General features: G+C 40.1%; 2 protein-coding genes across 2 annotated transcripts; both read left to right on the top strand.

Moving 5' to 3' along the window:
* The first annotated feature begins 1,366 nt into the window (after positions 1-1,366).
* Positions 1,367-3,460, top strand: LOC109206690. Its single transcript, XM_019369540.1, has 3 exons — positions 1,367-1,508; positions 2,428-3,071; positions 3,146-3,460. Exons 1-3 carry the CDS (start codon positions 1,367-1,369, stop codon positions 3,458-3,460), a joined length of 1,101 nt encoding a protein of 366 aa, XP_019225085.1.
* Positions 3,461-5,013, top strand: LOC109206689 (the record flags this gene model as incomplete). The annotated part of the gene is made up of 4 exons (XM_019369539.1): positions 3,461-3,737; positions 3,866-4,467; positions 4,698-4,795; positions 4,866-5,013. Coding segments are annotated over exons 1-4 (1,125 nt in total), but the record flags the coding sequence as incomplete, so codon positions are not given.
* Between the last annotated feature and the right edge of the window lie 10,507 nt (positions 5,014-15,520).

Here is a 15,520-nt window from a genome sequence, read left to right as displayed (position 1 = left end):
TCTCAAAATAAGCTGATTTTTGCAGTTTGGCCAAACAAGTTATTATATGCGGGAGTAGAATCTATCTTATTAGAGAATTTTTAAATATTATTATTATTTATATTTATTTATATTTATACATATGTAATTCTTTGTCATTTAACTTTGAAAATTCCATGTGGGTTTCATTTACTGGAGACATCCAAAATTTTTACATGGATAACGCTGCACCGACCTCGATGCCTCTTCGTAAGTTTGGGAGACCATAATCAAAGCCACGGCCCACGGCCCAAACAAATTGGGAATTTAAATTTCTCGCAATCGAGGAAAGGAAAAGCAAAAAACAAAAAAAAAAAAAAAAAAAAGAGCGGAAATCATCCAGTTCCATTAAAATAGAGATGCTAATTAATAATCCCTAAAAATAGCAAAAATAAAGGGAAAGAATAATTGATTGCTACTCTTCTTGAATTGAAATATACATTCAACTCGATATGTTCTTTTTATTGATTTGTAAGTTCCTGCCGATAGTTAAATTTAAGTTGTACAATGTGTTCATGTATTTCAATAAAAAGTTAATTTAATATTACTTATAGATTTTAAATTTTATAATTATTTTGTATGGGCGAAAAATATCATATTACGTGTTGACCGGGTCAATATGAACGAAGCTTTTGGAGATTGCCACGCGTCGTCAATAAGAAACTATAACCTGATTTCAAAGGATCGACGTCACAAGAGGATAGCAGGTCGCGCGTCGACGAGGTCGAAGTGACTCGATAGAAGACAAGGGCGAGGAACGAACACTCCTCTTCGAATAACAATAACGACTAGTTCTAGACTTTCTATTCGTTAGAGGATATTCCAGTTGGTATTCCTCCCAATTGTACTATTTAGGTTTTTGTAGCCTATGTATCCTCGTAAATAAAAAGATATATAGTTATAGGGGAGGGTTGGATACTTTTTGTAAAGAACAATACATTGACATTCTCCGAAAATTCTCTCTTTATCATATACATACAAAGTTAACCTTTTTGCAGCTTTATCTATCTTTTTCTCTCCTTGATCTAAGAAAGATCAGAATATTCAAAGGCTTATCATTGTCCATCGTAGTCAGAAGGACAAGTGGAAAATCTCACCTTTGTCGGTGACCCCTGCTCATTTATTTACTTATATGTTATTTATTGTTATTTATTGCTTCCTTTCAGACTCTTGAGTCACTTATTGTTCCATAATTATTCCAACACAATGTTATTCAATGGCATAGGTGCTATATCCTGCACGAGTATACTAGATCTATCATTGTATATTAATGTTAACTTAGGTATCCTTTTTTCTTTTTTATAAATTTAACTGTAATGGCAAAAAGGAGGAACAACCAACAGAACAAATGAACAAACCATCAGCTATTAAGGATGGGAAAGGAACCAGCAAAATGCAAGGGAATAAGATGGAGACAGGGAAACAAAGAATGCAAGAAAATCAGGATAATGCAGGGTGGATAACACCAAGCAATGCTACAAGAACCACAAGTAGACAAACAAAGCAGGGGAGGGAAACTGGAGATAGAAGCTAGTACAACAATTTTCAGATACTTGAGTCAAAGGATACTGATGGAGCTGAGGGAAGGGGAGGGGAATGTGGGAGGGATAACAAAGGAAACCAGAAGCCGCCAATCATACCAGTTAATTCAATAAAAGTTAACGAACATGTTACAAGGTCACATCAGATCCACTGAGCATGTTATTGGAAAATCTCAAGTTCAATACGAATACACGTCCCAATACACATCACCTCCTATGAGTAATGGATAACATTCTATGTTGGAATGTTAGGGGTATGAATGCCCCTAACAAACAAAAGGAGGTAAAACTCCTTTGTAATAAAGAAGAGATAGGGTTGATAGGCATGGTAGAAACCAAAATAAAGTCTGATAAAATAAACCAAGTGGCAAACAAGCTATTTGGAGGATGGGGGAGTATAACAAATCTGAGAGAACACTATAATGGCAGAATTTGGGTGGCATGGAGACAGGATTGTTTTAAAATAACTTTGAGCTCCATGTCTGATCAAGCTGTAACATGCATGGTGAGTCATAATAGGCTGCAGACTGGCTTTATGATGACTATAGTATATGCTTTCAACACAAAGGAAGAGAGAAGGAGCTTGTGGAACTACCTAGACACTGTGAGTAAGAATATGGGGGGGCCCAAGGATAGTTATGGGAGATTTCAATTTTGTGCTGTATACTGATGATAGAGGGGGGGGGGGGGAATCCTGTAAGTTTGGCTGAAATAATAGACTTCCAGCAGTGCATAGACCATTGTGAACTACTTGAAATGCCAACTAGTGGGAGTAGGTATACCTGGAATGATAGACATGGAGATAATAGGATCTTATCAAAAATAGACTGGGTTTTCATTAACACAGCATGGCTCAATCTAATGCTAGCATATAAGGCTTGCTACTTGGAGGAAGAGATAAGTGATCATTGCCCACTAAAGCTATCAAATGTTAACTCACCAAGGAGGGCAAAAGCTGCCTTTAATTTCTGTAATGTTTGGGCATCTCATCCAAACTTTATAGATATAGTTAAGGCAGGATGGAGGAAGGAAGTTGAGGGATGCAGTATGTTTCAAGTGGTTAGGAAGTTAAAAATGATGAAGAAGGATTTGAAGATGCTGAATAAGAAGTATTTCAGCAACATTATAGAAGAAGCTGATGCAGACAGAATGGCCTTGGCTGCAGCTCAAGCTGAACTTCATAAAAATCCAGTGGATGTGGGGCTCCAGCTAGCAGAAAAGCAGAAGTTTCAAAAATTCAAAAGATCATCATACTTGGCAGAGGTATATCTTCAACAAAGGAGCAAGGCTACCTGGATCAAACTGGGAGATGATAATAATAGGTACTTCTTTTCAGTAATAAAGCACAGGAGGTTGCAGGAAGCAATTATCCAATTAACTTATAATGCTGGAGACATAAAAACTGAGCAGCAAGAGATAGCAGGAATCTTTGTAGACTATTACCAGAAATTACTAGGGACAAAAGGAAGGTTCAGGGATCATGCCATCCAGGGGTTTCTGAAAAATGGGAAAGTGCTACCAATTACTCAACAACTACAACTATTAAGACCTTACACAGGAGCTGAAGTGAAAAAAGTAATGTTCAGCATAAATGTGACACTAAAAGCCCTGGACTAGATGGATATGGGAGTGGTTTTTACAAAGCAGCCTTGACAATAATTGGAGAGGATGTGATCAAGGCAGTGCTGGAATTTCTTGAGACTGGAGAACTACTCACTCAGATTAACTCTACCAGTATAACACTTATTCCAAAAGTGAAGAATCCCTTGCAGGCAAGTCAATTTAGACCTATTGCTTGCTGTAATGTCATTTACAAATGCATTTCCAAGATCATCTGTACTAGATTGAGGAAAGTTATTCCAATGATTGTAGCTGATAATCAAGCAGCTTTCATTGAATAAATGTCACTTATCCACAATGTGCTGATATGTCATGATCTTCTAAGACACTACAACAGGAAGACAACTCCAAGGTGCTTGATGAAGATTGATCTAAAGAAGACCTATGATATGGTGAGATGGGAATTTCTGGAGGAAGTACTCAGAGGATATGGTTTTCCAATGCCATTCATCCAACTGATAATGGTGTGTGTTACAAAAACTACTTTTACTGTCAAGGTGAATGGCGCAGGATATGGCTACTTTGAAGGAAAAAGGGGATTGAGGCAGGGAGACCTATGTATCCATTATTATTTGTACTTGTCATGGAGTACCTAACAAGAGGGTTGAACAAAATGAGTGAACTGCCAGATTTCCAATTTCATCCCGTGTGTAAAAACACCAAACTGACACACTTGATATTTGCAGATGATCTGATGTTATTTTGCAAAGGTAACAGTCAATCTATCCATAGGATGTTGGAAGTGTTGAATCATTTCAGTGCAGTGTCAGGGTTGGTAGCAAATATGGAGAAGTCAAACATATATTTAGCAGGAATGGATGAAGCAAGTAAACAGGCTATAGTGAGTGCTACAGGTTTCTCAGTGGGTACACTACCAATGAGATACCTGGGACTACCATTAACATCAAAGAAATGGGGCAAGGTAGAATGTCACCAGCTAGTAGAGAAGATCACTACAAATATCCAAGCAGGCTATGCTAAACTTCTGTCATATGCAGGTAGGCTGCAAGTGATCAATTCAGTACTGTTTGCAATGTATAACTTTTGGGGGGCTGTCTTTATACTTCCTCAAAGTGTTATAAAAGCAATTGATAGGAAGTGTAGGGAGTATCTATGGGGCACTACAGAAGGACACAGGAAGATGGCATTGATATCATGGGAAGTTCTATGCAGACCAAAGAAGTATGGTGGAATGAACATAAAGGGATGTAAAAATTGGAATATAGCATCAGTTGGAAAACTACTATGGCAATTAATGACAAATAAAGAAGTGTTGTGGGTGAGATGGGTACATGGGGTGTATATGAAATCATGTAGAAACATCTGGGATCATAGGCCACCATCTGATTGTAGTTGGTATTGGAAGAAGTTAAATAGTTTAAAACAAAATATGGCACAATAGTATCATGGAAGTACATATAGGCTGACTAACAATGGGCAGTATTCAGTATCTAGCAGCTACAATGCAATGCTAGGACAATTGTCAAGGTGTAGGGAAATGGAGTTGGTATGGAGTAGGACACTGCTGCCAAGACACAGATTTGTCCTGTGGCTGGCATTCCAACAAAAAATGCAAACAAAAAGCAGATTAGTACAAATGAACATCCCTATAACAGGTAATGCTGAATACTGCCTATGTGATCTGGGAGTGATTGAGACACAACAACATCTGTTTGGGGATTGCAGTTGGTTTAAAAACATGAGAGATGCACTAACATGCTGGGCAGCAATAAGGTTACCAAACATGGCAGTACCAGAGATGTTACGGTGGATCAAAAGAAGGCATTGGAAACAAATAAAGAAGGAGGTTGCAGCAGCAATCATAGGAGCAATGGTATACCACACTTGGCAAGCGAGGAACTGGAGAATTTTCAAACAAATTAGCTTGAATCTGAAATTTTGTACTGGGCAAATTAAAAAGGAGATGGTGGACAGATTAGGCATGTATGCAGAGTCCAAAAGAGTAAAGCAGTGTCCATTGATGATACAAAGATTATGTAATTAGGAAGTAGCATGTAGTTAGGAATCCTGTAGTTTTTTAATTCAAAAGTCATGAAAGTTTGTACTTAGAAAGGTGTTTTGATGTTTGAGGTCTTGTTGTACTAGAAGAGCTAGTACAATGGATGCTCTTAGGATGTAAAGCATTTGATTGTTATGGTAATATTCACATTTATTACCAAAAACAACCTAGATCTAAATTAGGGTTATATAGTTTTATCGTATGTTTATTTTATTATACAATGAATATTACTTCTATATTACTATTATATACATCACATACAACTAGTATATACGTATTGTATAATTAGTTGAACAAGTAATTATGAAATATATAGTAAAATATTACTGATATATAGTATTTGAATATACATAGAGGAGAATCTGATTTTTCTGAGAAAGAAGAGGGAAGAGAATGTAAAAAATAGTCTTCTAGCTTTAAAGTTGACCAATAACTTACTGACAACATATCACATGCAAGTATGAAAATATTTATGGGATTGCCGACTAGTCCACATCTTTACCCCACCCCTGTCCACTCCCATTCACACTTAAATAGTACTACTTGTAGTATATATCCAAATTCAAAGTTTGACAGACTTCACATCTAAGGAATTACGTACGTTATTGCCCGGTAGTTTGGATCAATGTTTCCTCTTGTGCTTTCCTGTGATACGCTGCGTTAGTGATGTCACACATTTTTTTCTTGAAGGGATCAGGAATTTTTCTAATTAAAGGTACGTTATTAAAATGAGAATATTTAATTAATCAGAATCGCCATTTGGGATAGCCGTTAGAGTGTCCCAAGTCACCCATTCATTTTAAATCCCAAATCGAGAAATTTTGACTCTTATTTATAGTCCGCAAACGCAAAAGACCGGGTAAGGAATTTTGTTAACCTGGGAGAAGGTGTGAGGGACTCTCGAGTTCCGTGGTTTTAGCACGGTCACTCAACTATTAATAATTGACTTAATTATCCGATTTAATACAGCTTTAAAAAAACTATTGAGCATTTTTAACTTTCTAACCGCTTTTAATAGAGTTTTAATTGCTTTAGGATTTATGGAGTTTATTTAAATAAGTCGCGATGACGCGCACTTATTATTTTTTTACACATTGCGAACCGCGTCACGTGAAACGCACTCGCGATTTACAACATGTTTATTTTTATTACTATACGAAGTTATGGTAGGATCACATGTAATGCACACCCGAATTTCGATTTATGTATCGCAACTATGTCAAGGGAACTGTACCCACAGTCACGAGGATTTATTTATTAATCGCGCCTGAAGCAAGCTACGATGTTCATATGTTGTTCATCTCCTACGTTTGAGATTATAGTGAGGCCATGAGTTATGGAAGTCAATTATAGATGAAGTGTAAAATTTAATTAAAGAGAATTAGCATGATCACTGATATATCTATGTTGTTGGAAGCATTTGGTGCATAAAGAGAATAAAAGAGGACTAAATAAAAGAGCGGTCCAATTCAGGCTCATGTTTTGTTTTTAGCTTTTCATTTTTTAGACCACTTCCTAGTTGAGTTTATTTTTAGACATAGGGTCTTCACTCCCCAGTCTTCTTTCCAACATAGGGTCTCCACTCCCTAGTTGAGTTTATTTTAGACATAGGGTCTCCACTCCCTAGTCGCCTTTCCAACATAGGGTCTCCACTCCCTAGTTGAGTTTATTTTTAGACATAGGGTCTCCACTCCCTAGTCGCCATTCCAACATAGGGTCTCCACTCCCTAGTTGAGTTTATTTTTAGACATAGGGTCTCCACTCCCTAGTCTTTCCAACATAGGGTCTTCACTCCCTAGTTCAATTAATTTTTAGACATAGAGTCTCCACTCCCTAGTCGCCTTTCCAACAAAGGGTCTCCAATCCCTAGTTGAGTTTATTTTTAGACATAGGGTCTCCATTCCCTAGTTGCCTTTCCAATATAGGGTCTCCACTCCCTAGTTGAGTTTATTTTTAGACATAGGGTCTCCTCTCCCTAGTTGAGTTTATTTTTAGACATAGGGTCTCCACTCCCTAGTCGTCTTTCCAATATAGGGTCTCCACTCTCTAGTTGAATTTACTTTAGACATAGGGTCTCCACTCCCTAGTCGCCTTTCCTACATAGGGTCTCCACTCCCTAGTTGAGTTTATTTTAGACATAGGGTCACACTCCCTAGCCGCCTTTCCAACATAGCGTCTCCACTCCCTAGTTGAATTTATTTTTAGACATAGGGTCCCTACTCCCTAGTTTGCTTTTCCAACATAGGGTCTCCACTCCCTGATTGATTTTAGTGTAGATATAGGGCTCCACTCCCTAATCTCTTTTTCCCGAGGATACACAATCCTTATTTTATTGCTTTTAAATAAAGAAATAGTTTAGATTTTTGCTACAATAACTCAGAAAATTTTCCTAGTGAAAACTGGGGCAGGAAATTTTCGTTCATTTGTTTGCTTTGATGCCTGAACAGGTTTTCACCATGAGGCACAAGGTTTGAGATAACCAAAAGAAGAAGTCCCAACCCAAATAAAAGAAAAGAAGAACAAGAAAATAAGTTGAACTCCAAGTGTAGAAGAGGAGAAAAGATGCGGACTGCTCAAGATATGATTGAAGTCACAAGTTTTGCATATCCCGCCTTGATCCGAAAAGCTGAAGAATGAACCAGCGTTTGCAGCTAACGAACATCAAGATTCAGATAAGAGTCTGCAGGAAGAACCATCCAAGACTCAAGATCGAGCTTTAGAAGGTTTATAAATAGGAATCTTGTAACTCGTAGTTGATAGGCTTAGCTAGCTTAGCTTTTTATTTTTTCATTTTGGTGTAATAAGGAGTTCAGCAAGCAGAAACAGTAGCAACAACAGTGAAATCACAGTTTCCCGGTAGTCCCAGCTACCAAAACTTCCAGAACTACACTGACCCGATTCCTTTATAGCCAAGGATATGTAGGCAACCTCCGAAGCAAGGTTCGGTCAGGCTTTTTCAAAAAGATGCTTCTCATGGAGTTTCGAACGGGCAAAAATCCCTCGTAATTGCTCATTTTATCTTTGCACGAAAACCCTTCGTGTTTTCGAGCAAAGAGGGGCGGCTGTGAGCATGTGATTTTTGCCCTATATGAATTACTCCTACAGAATCCAAGAAAATAGATTTTTTGTTAATTATTTGCCATTTTAGGAATTTTGTAAAATTTTTATTTAATTGTTTGCATTTTTGTGCATGTTTAATTTTATTAAATCATGAAAAATACCAAAAATATCATGCATTGCATTTAGGCTTTATTTTTATATTTTTAGGATTAATCAATGATTATTTGTTTGATAGAAATTTAAAAACCACAAAATAGCTCATTTTACATCTTTTTTCTTTTAATTTTTAATTTATTGATTTTTCTCTGTTAATTTAGAATTAAGTGATGTTTATAATTTTTATAATTAGTTAATTAGTTTAATTTTACATCTTTTGACAATTTAGTATTTTTAATTTTAAAATTTTAGATTAAAAGGAAAACGAAAAAAATTAGAAATAAAAGAAAGAATTGAAGAAAAAGGGGTTTGTTTTTTGAAAATGGGTCAATTTTACACCTAAATCCGGCCCAGCCCCGTTCCCAAATCACCCAAACCCAATCCCAAATAATTGATATACCCGGTCCAAACTCCCACTGGCCAAAACGGCACCGTTTTATTGCCCTCTAATCTCAGCCGTTGATCTCCCATGATCCAACGGCTGGGAACTAACCCTTCCCCTCCCTTATAACTGTCCGAATGGACCCCCTAGACCCCCATTACCCCCGCATTTCCCACTCGTCTCTCTCAATAATTCAAACCCTAGCCGCGTAGGATTCCCCCACCGGCTCCGCCCGCCAAAAATCGCCCACGGCAGCACTGGTACTCCAAACACCACCACCTTTACACCCTGAAACCCCCATGACCTCCCCCTTCAAAATCTCCAATTTGCTTCCCTCAAATCCCTGCCGATTTGTTCGAATTTTAGATCGAAATCAAACCAAAAAACCCTAACTCCTCCAAATTACCCCAAATTCATACCAGGGGATCCTCACCGCCCTTTCTTCCCAAATCCACTACCAGTTCCTCTCAAATCACCCTTAACACTGTCAATTCTCAAATCTGAGATTCCGAAGAAAACTGAAAACCCCAATCCGTTCCTAATCTGGTTTCTACGGGTTCGATGGATCGATTTGAGCCAAAGCTTATGCCAATCGATTGCTCTTGACAAAGAACAATCGATTAACATTAGTTTTGGTTGATTTCAAGACCTACCGGATTCCAACCAAATCAGTACTGTCATGACCCAATTTCCATACCCGGTCGTGATGGCGCCTCTCGTGAAGACAAGGCCAGCCAACTAACCCAATCCGTTTCTTTAACAATTATTAAACATAAATGTATAGATAAATATAGCTTAACGACAATAATAACCAGTATGTACAACCCAACACAACCCGACCGGGGTGTCACAAGTCACGAGCATCTAAGAAACCTCAACACAACTACAGGGCCAATAATAATATGTAAGGAAAAATCCTGGAAATCAAAAGACAACATCCGGTGCCGCGAACGCTGGCGGTCACCTTACTCAGCTACAATAGCCATACCTTCAATCAGCTAATAACCCGCTACCGGGTGAACAATACCTGCAACTGCACGCAAAGTGCAGGGAGTAAAGTGAGTACTTCCAACTCAGTGAGTAATAAGAGTAAATAATAACTGCGAGGTAAGAAATCACGTAAGAGCACTCCATCATGCTATATAGGACAGTACCACTCTTTGAGAAAACAGTAAAACCGTGAAAATCCTTTAGAAAATATCTGGCTCAGTTTAAAACCTCTTTTGAAAACATCCTTTTCCAACAGTCAAGCAAATGAACGCGTAATCAGATAGTGCAAGTCCGCACATAAGACAGCCCTTCGGGCACAGCACTCCGCAAACAGTTAACACCAGGGCGTCTGGTAAACAGTACAAGCAATAGCATGGATGCCAATGATATGAGAGTGCTAAATGTCATGACACGTAGTACAAACAGGAACCAATGCATGAATGCAATGCAATGCATATGACCGGCGTGCTGCCCGATCCATTTGGGTACCCGCGCTCACTGTGGGGGTTCAGACTCCGGAGGGGCTCCTACAGCCCAAGCGCAATATCATCATAGTATCGCTGCGGCGTGCAGCCCGATCCATCCTCAGTCCAGAACATGCAAATGAGCCACTCGGGCAATGTCAAGTAATAGCTTTTAACTCAAAACATCAGAAAAATGCAATTAAAGTCTTTAAGCTTTAGCAATATGACTGCACATTTCAAAAAAGGGTTTGACTCAGGACTGAAATCATTTAATATGCAAAGTGTCATGAAAACAGTGATAATGATCCCTAAAAGATTCAAATAATTGGCACGAAGCCCAAATATAGTAATCAACCCAAATAATGATGATAACAAGTAGTTTCAGTCAAATACGCAGTATATTCATCTACCGGGACGGACTAAGTCACAATCCCCAACGGTGCTCTACCCCACGCTCATACATGGCGTGCAAGTCACCACAATACAGCACTATGATGTGCAAATCCGGGGTTTCAAACCCTCAGGATATCATTTACAAGTATTACTTACCTCGAACCGGTGAAATCCCTAGCTCGCGACGCCTTTGCCCCTCGAATCGGCTCCACGCGCGTCGAATCTAACCAAAATCAGAGCGAATACATCACAATATGCTGAGGGAACAATACCCAATCGAAAACAATCGAAAATTAGCAAGAATCTCGAAACTAGCAAAACCCAAGCCCCGGGCCCGCTTCTCGAAAAATTATGAAATTCACATCACCGGATTCCTCGTCTCGCCACGAGTCCATACATATAAAATTCACCAAAATCGGAGTTCGTTTAACCCTCCAAATTCCATTTTTACATCCTAATTTCTCAAACCCTAACTTACCCCATTTTTACCCTTTAATTCCTTGGGTTTTCAATGTTAATTCATGTTTATACACAATAATATCATAATCTAAGTCTAATAATCCATACCTGATGATAGCCCTCGAAACCCTCTTCGAAAATCACCCAAAATCTCCTTAGTCTGAAGTCCAAAATGTTGTTCTTTCAAAAATTCGTGAAGATGATTAATTTCACTTAACTGCCAGGCATTTCGCTTCTGCGGATCCAGTACCGCTTTTGCGGCTTCCGCTTATGCGGTCATCGTCCACTTTTGCGGACCTTTCACTTAAGGCAACCTTCCGCTTCTGCGGTACCCAATCGCATCTGCAGGACCGCTTAAGCGATCCAATGCTCCGCTTCTGCGGGACCTGACCAGGGTTCCGAATTCCGCTCCTGCGAGGTCTAGCTCGCTTCTGCGAGGCCGCCTATGCGGTCCTCCTTCCGCTCCTGCGGAATCTGGCAAGGGCCAAGACTTCCACTTCTGCGCATCTTCCAATCGCTTCAGCGAGACCGCACCTGTGGTCTCATAACCGCAGGTGCGAAACCAACAGATACCAGCAAGGTTGAACCTGCAATTAACTCCAAAAACCTTCCGTTTAACCACCCGAATTCACCCCGAGGCCCCCGGGACCTCAACCAAAAACACCAACAAATCCTAATACCTTATTCAAACTTGTTCCAATCCTCAAACACTTCAAACAGCGCTCAAACCATCAAATCACATCGGATTCAAGCCTAAGTTTCTTAAAAACTTCCGAATTACGCATTCGATCAAAAACCCGACCAAAACACCTCCGGATGACCTGAAATTTTGCACACATATCCAAAATCACCTAACGAAGCTACAGCAACTCTCGGAATTCCATTCCGACCCTCGGATCGAAATCTCACCTATCAACCGGTATTCGCCAAAATACTAACTTCGCCAATTCAAGCCTAATTCTACACCGGACCTCCAAAATCAATTCTGATCGCACTCCCAAGTCACAAATCATTTCCCGAAGCTAACCGAATCACCAGAAATCACATCCAAGCCTTCTAACTCATAAGTCAACGTCCGGTTGACTTTTCCAACTTAAGCCTTCCTTAAAGAGACTAAGTGTCTCACTTCTTATCAAAACCAATCCAAATTAACTCTAACACACCACATACCGATAACGAAACATAAGGAAACATAAAATGGGAGAAATGAAGCAGTAACACCTGAGACGACGGGTCCGGTCGTCACACCAGGAGGCAATTGAAACAACGTAGTACCGTAGCCAAACTACGTCGTTTCGAGTTTAAAAGTTAAAAGGTGATCTTGGCCATTCTTTTACCTCCATCCGACGGCCCTTAATCAAGATCAGATTTAAATAAAACTATCTNTGTTACCTGACCCAACGCGTGTTTCAGTGCCATTGTTACCACTGGTCAGCCATTGTTACCTGACTGGTCAGCCATTGTTACCTGACCAAAACACGAATGACAGTGTCATTGTTACCACTGTCCAATTCTAAATGGGTACCCGCGCTCACTGTGGGTGTGCAGACTCCGGAGGGGCTCCTACAGCCCAAGCGCTATATCAACATAAGGCCTGAAAGCCTGTACATATCAACATGAGGCCTGAAAGCCTCCTCACAATACACTCGAGGCCTGAAAGCCTCCTCACATCACTCAGCATATCCTCACATATGGCCCTCAGCCTCAATCAGTCCAAAAATAATCATAAGCCCCTCGGGATCAGTAAAGAAACAAAAATGCCCAGCTCAAACAGTAGTTCAAATATCAGTTAAAACTCGAGGTTGAGTGAAAATATAGCTGCGTTCATGAAACAGTGTAATGACAATGGACTGAGTTCAAATAATATTTCAAATAGTGAGGAAAACAGTGATGATAGCTCAAAGGGAGTTCAAACAGTCGACAATAAGCCCCAAATATGGCAATAAGCCCAAGTCCTAGTGAAAAACAACAAGTCATAGCGAAATACGCGGTAAAATCAACAACCGGGACGGACCAAGTCCCAATCCCCAATGGTGCTCTACCCCACGCTCTCTGTCTAGCGTGCAAGTCACCTCAATATAGCACCATGGGTGCAAATCCGGGGTTTCAAACCCTCAGGATATCATTTACAATCATTACTCACCTCGAACCGGCGAAATCTCTAGCCCGCGACGCCTTTGCCCCTCGAATCAGCCTCCACGCGCGTCGAATCTAACCAAAATCAGAGCGAATACATTACAATATGCCCAGGGAACAATACCCAATCGAAAACAACCAAGAAATAACAGAAATCTCGAAACTAGCAAAACCCGAGCCCCGGGCCCGCTTCTCGAAAAATTACAAAACTCACATTACTGGATTCTCGTCTCGCCACGAGTCCATACATACCAAGAACTCCCAAATCCGAGCTCAAATGATCTATCAAATCCCAATTTGGAATATCAAAAACTCAAGCCCTAGTTTTACCCCTTTTTAATGAATTTCAACCAATTTCCATGTTACATCTATCATAACCTCATGTATTTAAGTCAGGGGACCAACCTCATGTATCACCCGGAATTCGCCAAAATACTAACTCCACTAATTCAAGCCTAATTCTACACCGGACCTCCAAAATCAATTCCGATCACACTCCTAAGTCACAAATTAAATCACTTCCCGAAGCTAACCGAATCACCGAAAATCACATCCGAACCTTCTAACTCGTAAGTCAACGTCCGGTTGACTTTTTCCAAAACAAGCCTTCCTTAAAGAGACTAAGTGTCTCATTTCTTATCAAAACTAATCCAAATCAACTCTCACACACCACATACCGATAACGAAACATGAAGAAGCAATAAACGGGGAAAACGGAGCAGTAACACATTAGACGACGGGTCGGGTCGTCACATCCTCCCCAACTTAAACAAACGCTCGTCCTCGAGCGTACCCAGAGTTGTCCTAGAAGCTAACCAACAGCTGAATAACTTTACCAAGCATAAACCCGGGGTGATCCCTCGTCACCCTACCTCGCATAGGTCCGATAACACAATATAGCTTAAATTTCACAGTCCATCTAAATCATAAACCGTAGAACCACATTGCACTTTCCGAAATCATACACAAGATCAGAACCTCACCTCTATATCCCGAATAAGCCCGAACCAGCTGTAATAACCCTCAATCACATGATATACTATATAGCTCAAACACTCGAAACGATAACTTCTATTCGCAGCAGCTGCCCACAATAACCAAATACCGATAGAAAACTTTTTATTAGCTAAAGGCTTATCCCAACACTTCCATATATTGCCAACAACAAATGAGACACGCTATAAACCGTAATCATTTCTCATATCAACCACTCATGAAACCGTTTCCCTTTTGACTAATACCACAACAGATTTCCGGGCCAAACCTCGATATTATCCTTCTAACAAGCTGAAATCAAATCTGTTCGTATTCATTAATGACTCCAACGATCACCTCGAATCCAACACACCACTCTGGTGATATGACACCTCAATACAGGCCTAAGCCACAACTTGCGTAATACACGCACCGATAAGAGACGGTCTGAACATACTCAAATCATGAAAAATAACTCAAACGAAAGAGCTGTACCTCAAGCTCAACAATACCATCACTACACAAGGCTGAGACCCCGTCTCACATCATAGAAATAAAATTCCTGAATCTACCCCGAAAGGTCATAACTCCCGGAGCCTCACTACAATGCGCGATCCTGTCCCAACACTGTTACACCTCAAGCACCTCAAGCCGTTATGCTCAAAATCAACAATCACACACAATTGATGTGTGAAACCAAAGCAATTCATTACACTCACGGTGAAACAAATAACATATGACACGCAACCCGATAGATCATAACCAATACTCCATTTACTGAGCAACACTCAATTACTCTTCCCGGTCGACTTTCTCTATGAATCCTCAATAGAACCGTACCACATGTGCCCATATCCAACAAATCATAACGCCTCACCACAGAAAAGCAACTCATAGACCTCCCCAGATCACTAACAAGTTCAATAACGATCGAATCCACCTGTCCCTCAACAATACAACTCAAGACTAACCAAGCTAACTCAAGCTAAATACGTAGCCACAACGGCCTGCCAACGAACTCAATACCAAGAAGCCTGAAGCTGCTCCTTCCACTACTATAACTCCTGCCGGAGCCGTATAATACGGTGCCCAACACCAAATCAAAATCGAAATCCACAACCTCGCCCGGTAACATGCCCGGCCACAAGAGACGCATCCGAAAAGTCCCTCAATACCGGAACTGAATCAATGGTAGAAACCTCTGTACTGACATCTGCCACGAAGACCCAATTACGAAACGCAATCCTTCCCAGCCGTCCGCTGGTCTTTGGGATACAAACTACTTTGCTAGAACACAATCTGATGC

Source organism: Nicotiana attenuata, unplaced genomic scaffold (assembly GCF_001879085.1).
Source record: "Nicotiana attenuata strain UT unplaced genomic scaffold, NIATTr2, whole genome shotgun sequence".
In the NCBI taxonomy this organism is placed as follows: Eukaryota; Viridiplantae; Streptophyta; class Magnoliopsida; order Solanales; family Solanaceae; genus Nicotiana; species Nicotiana attenuata.
This window is presented reverse-complemented; position numbering and strand designations above follow the sequence as displayed.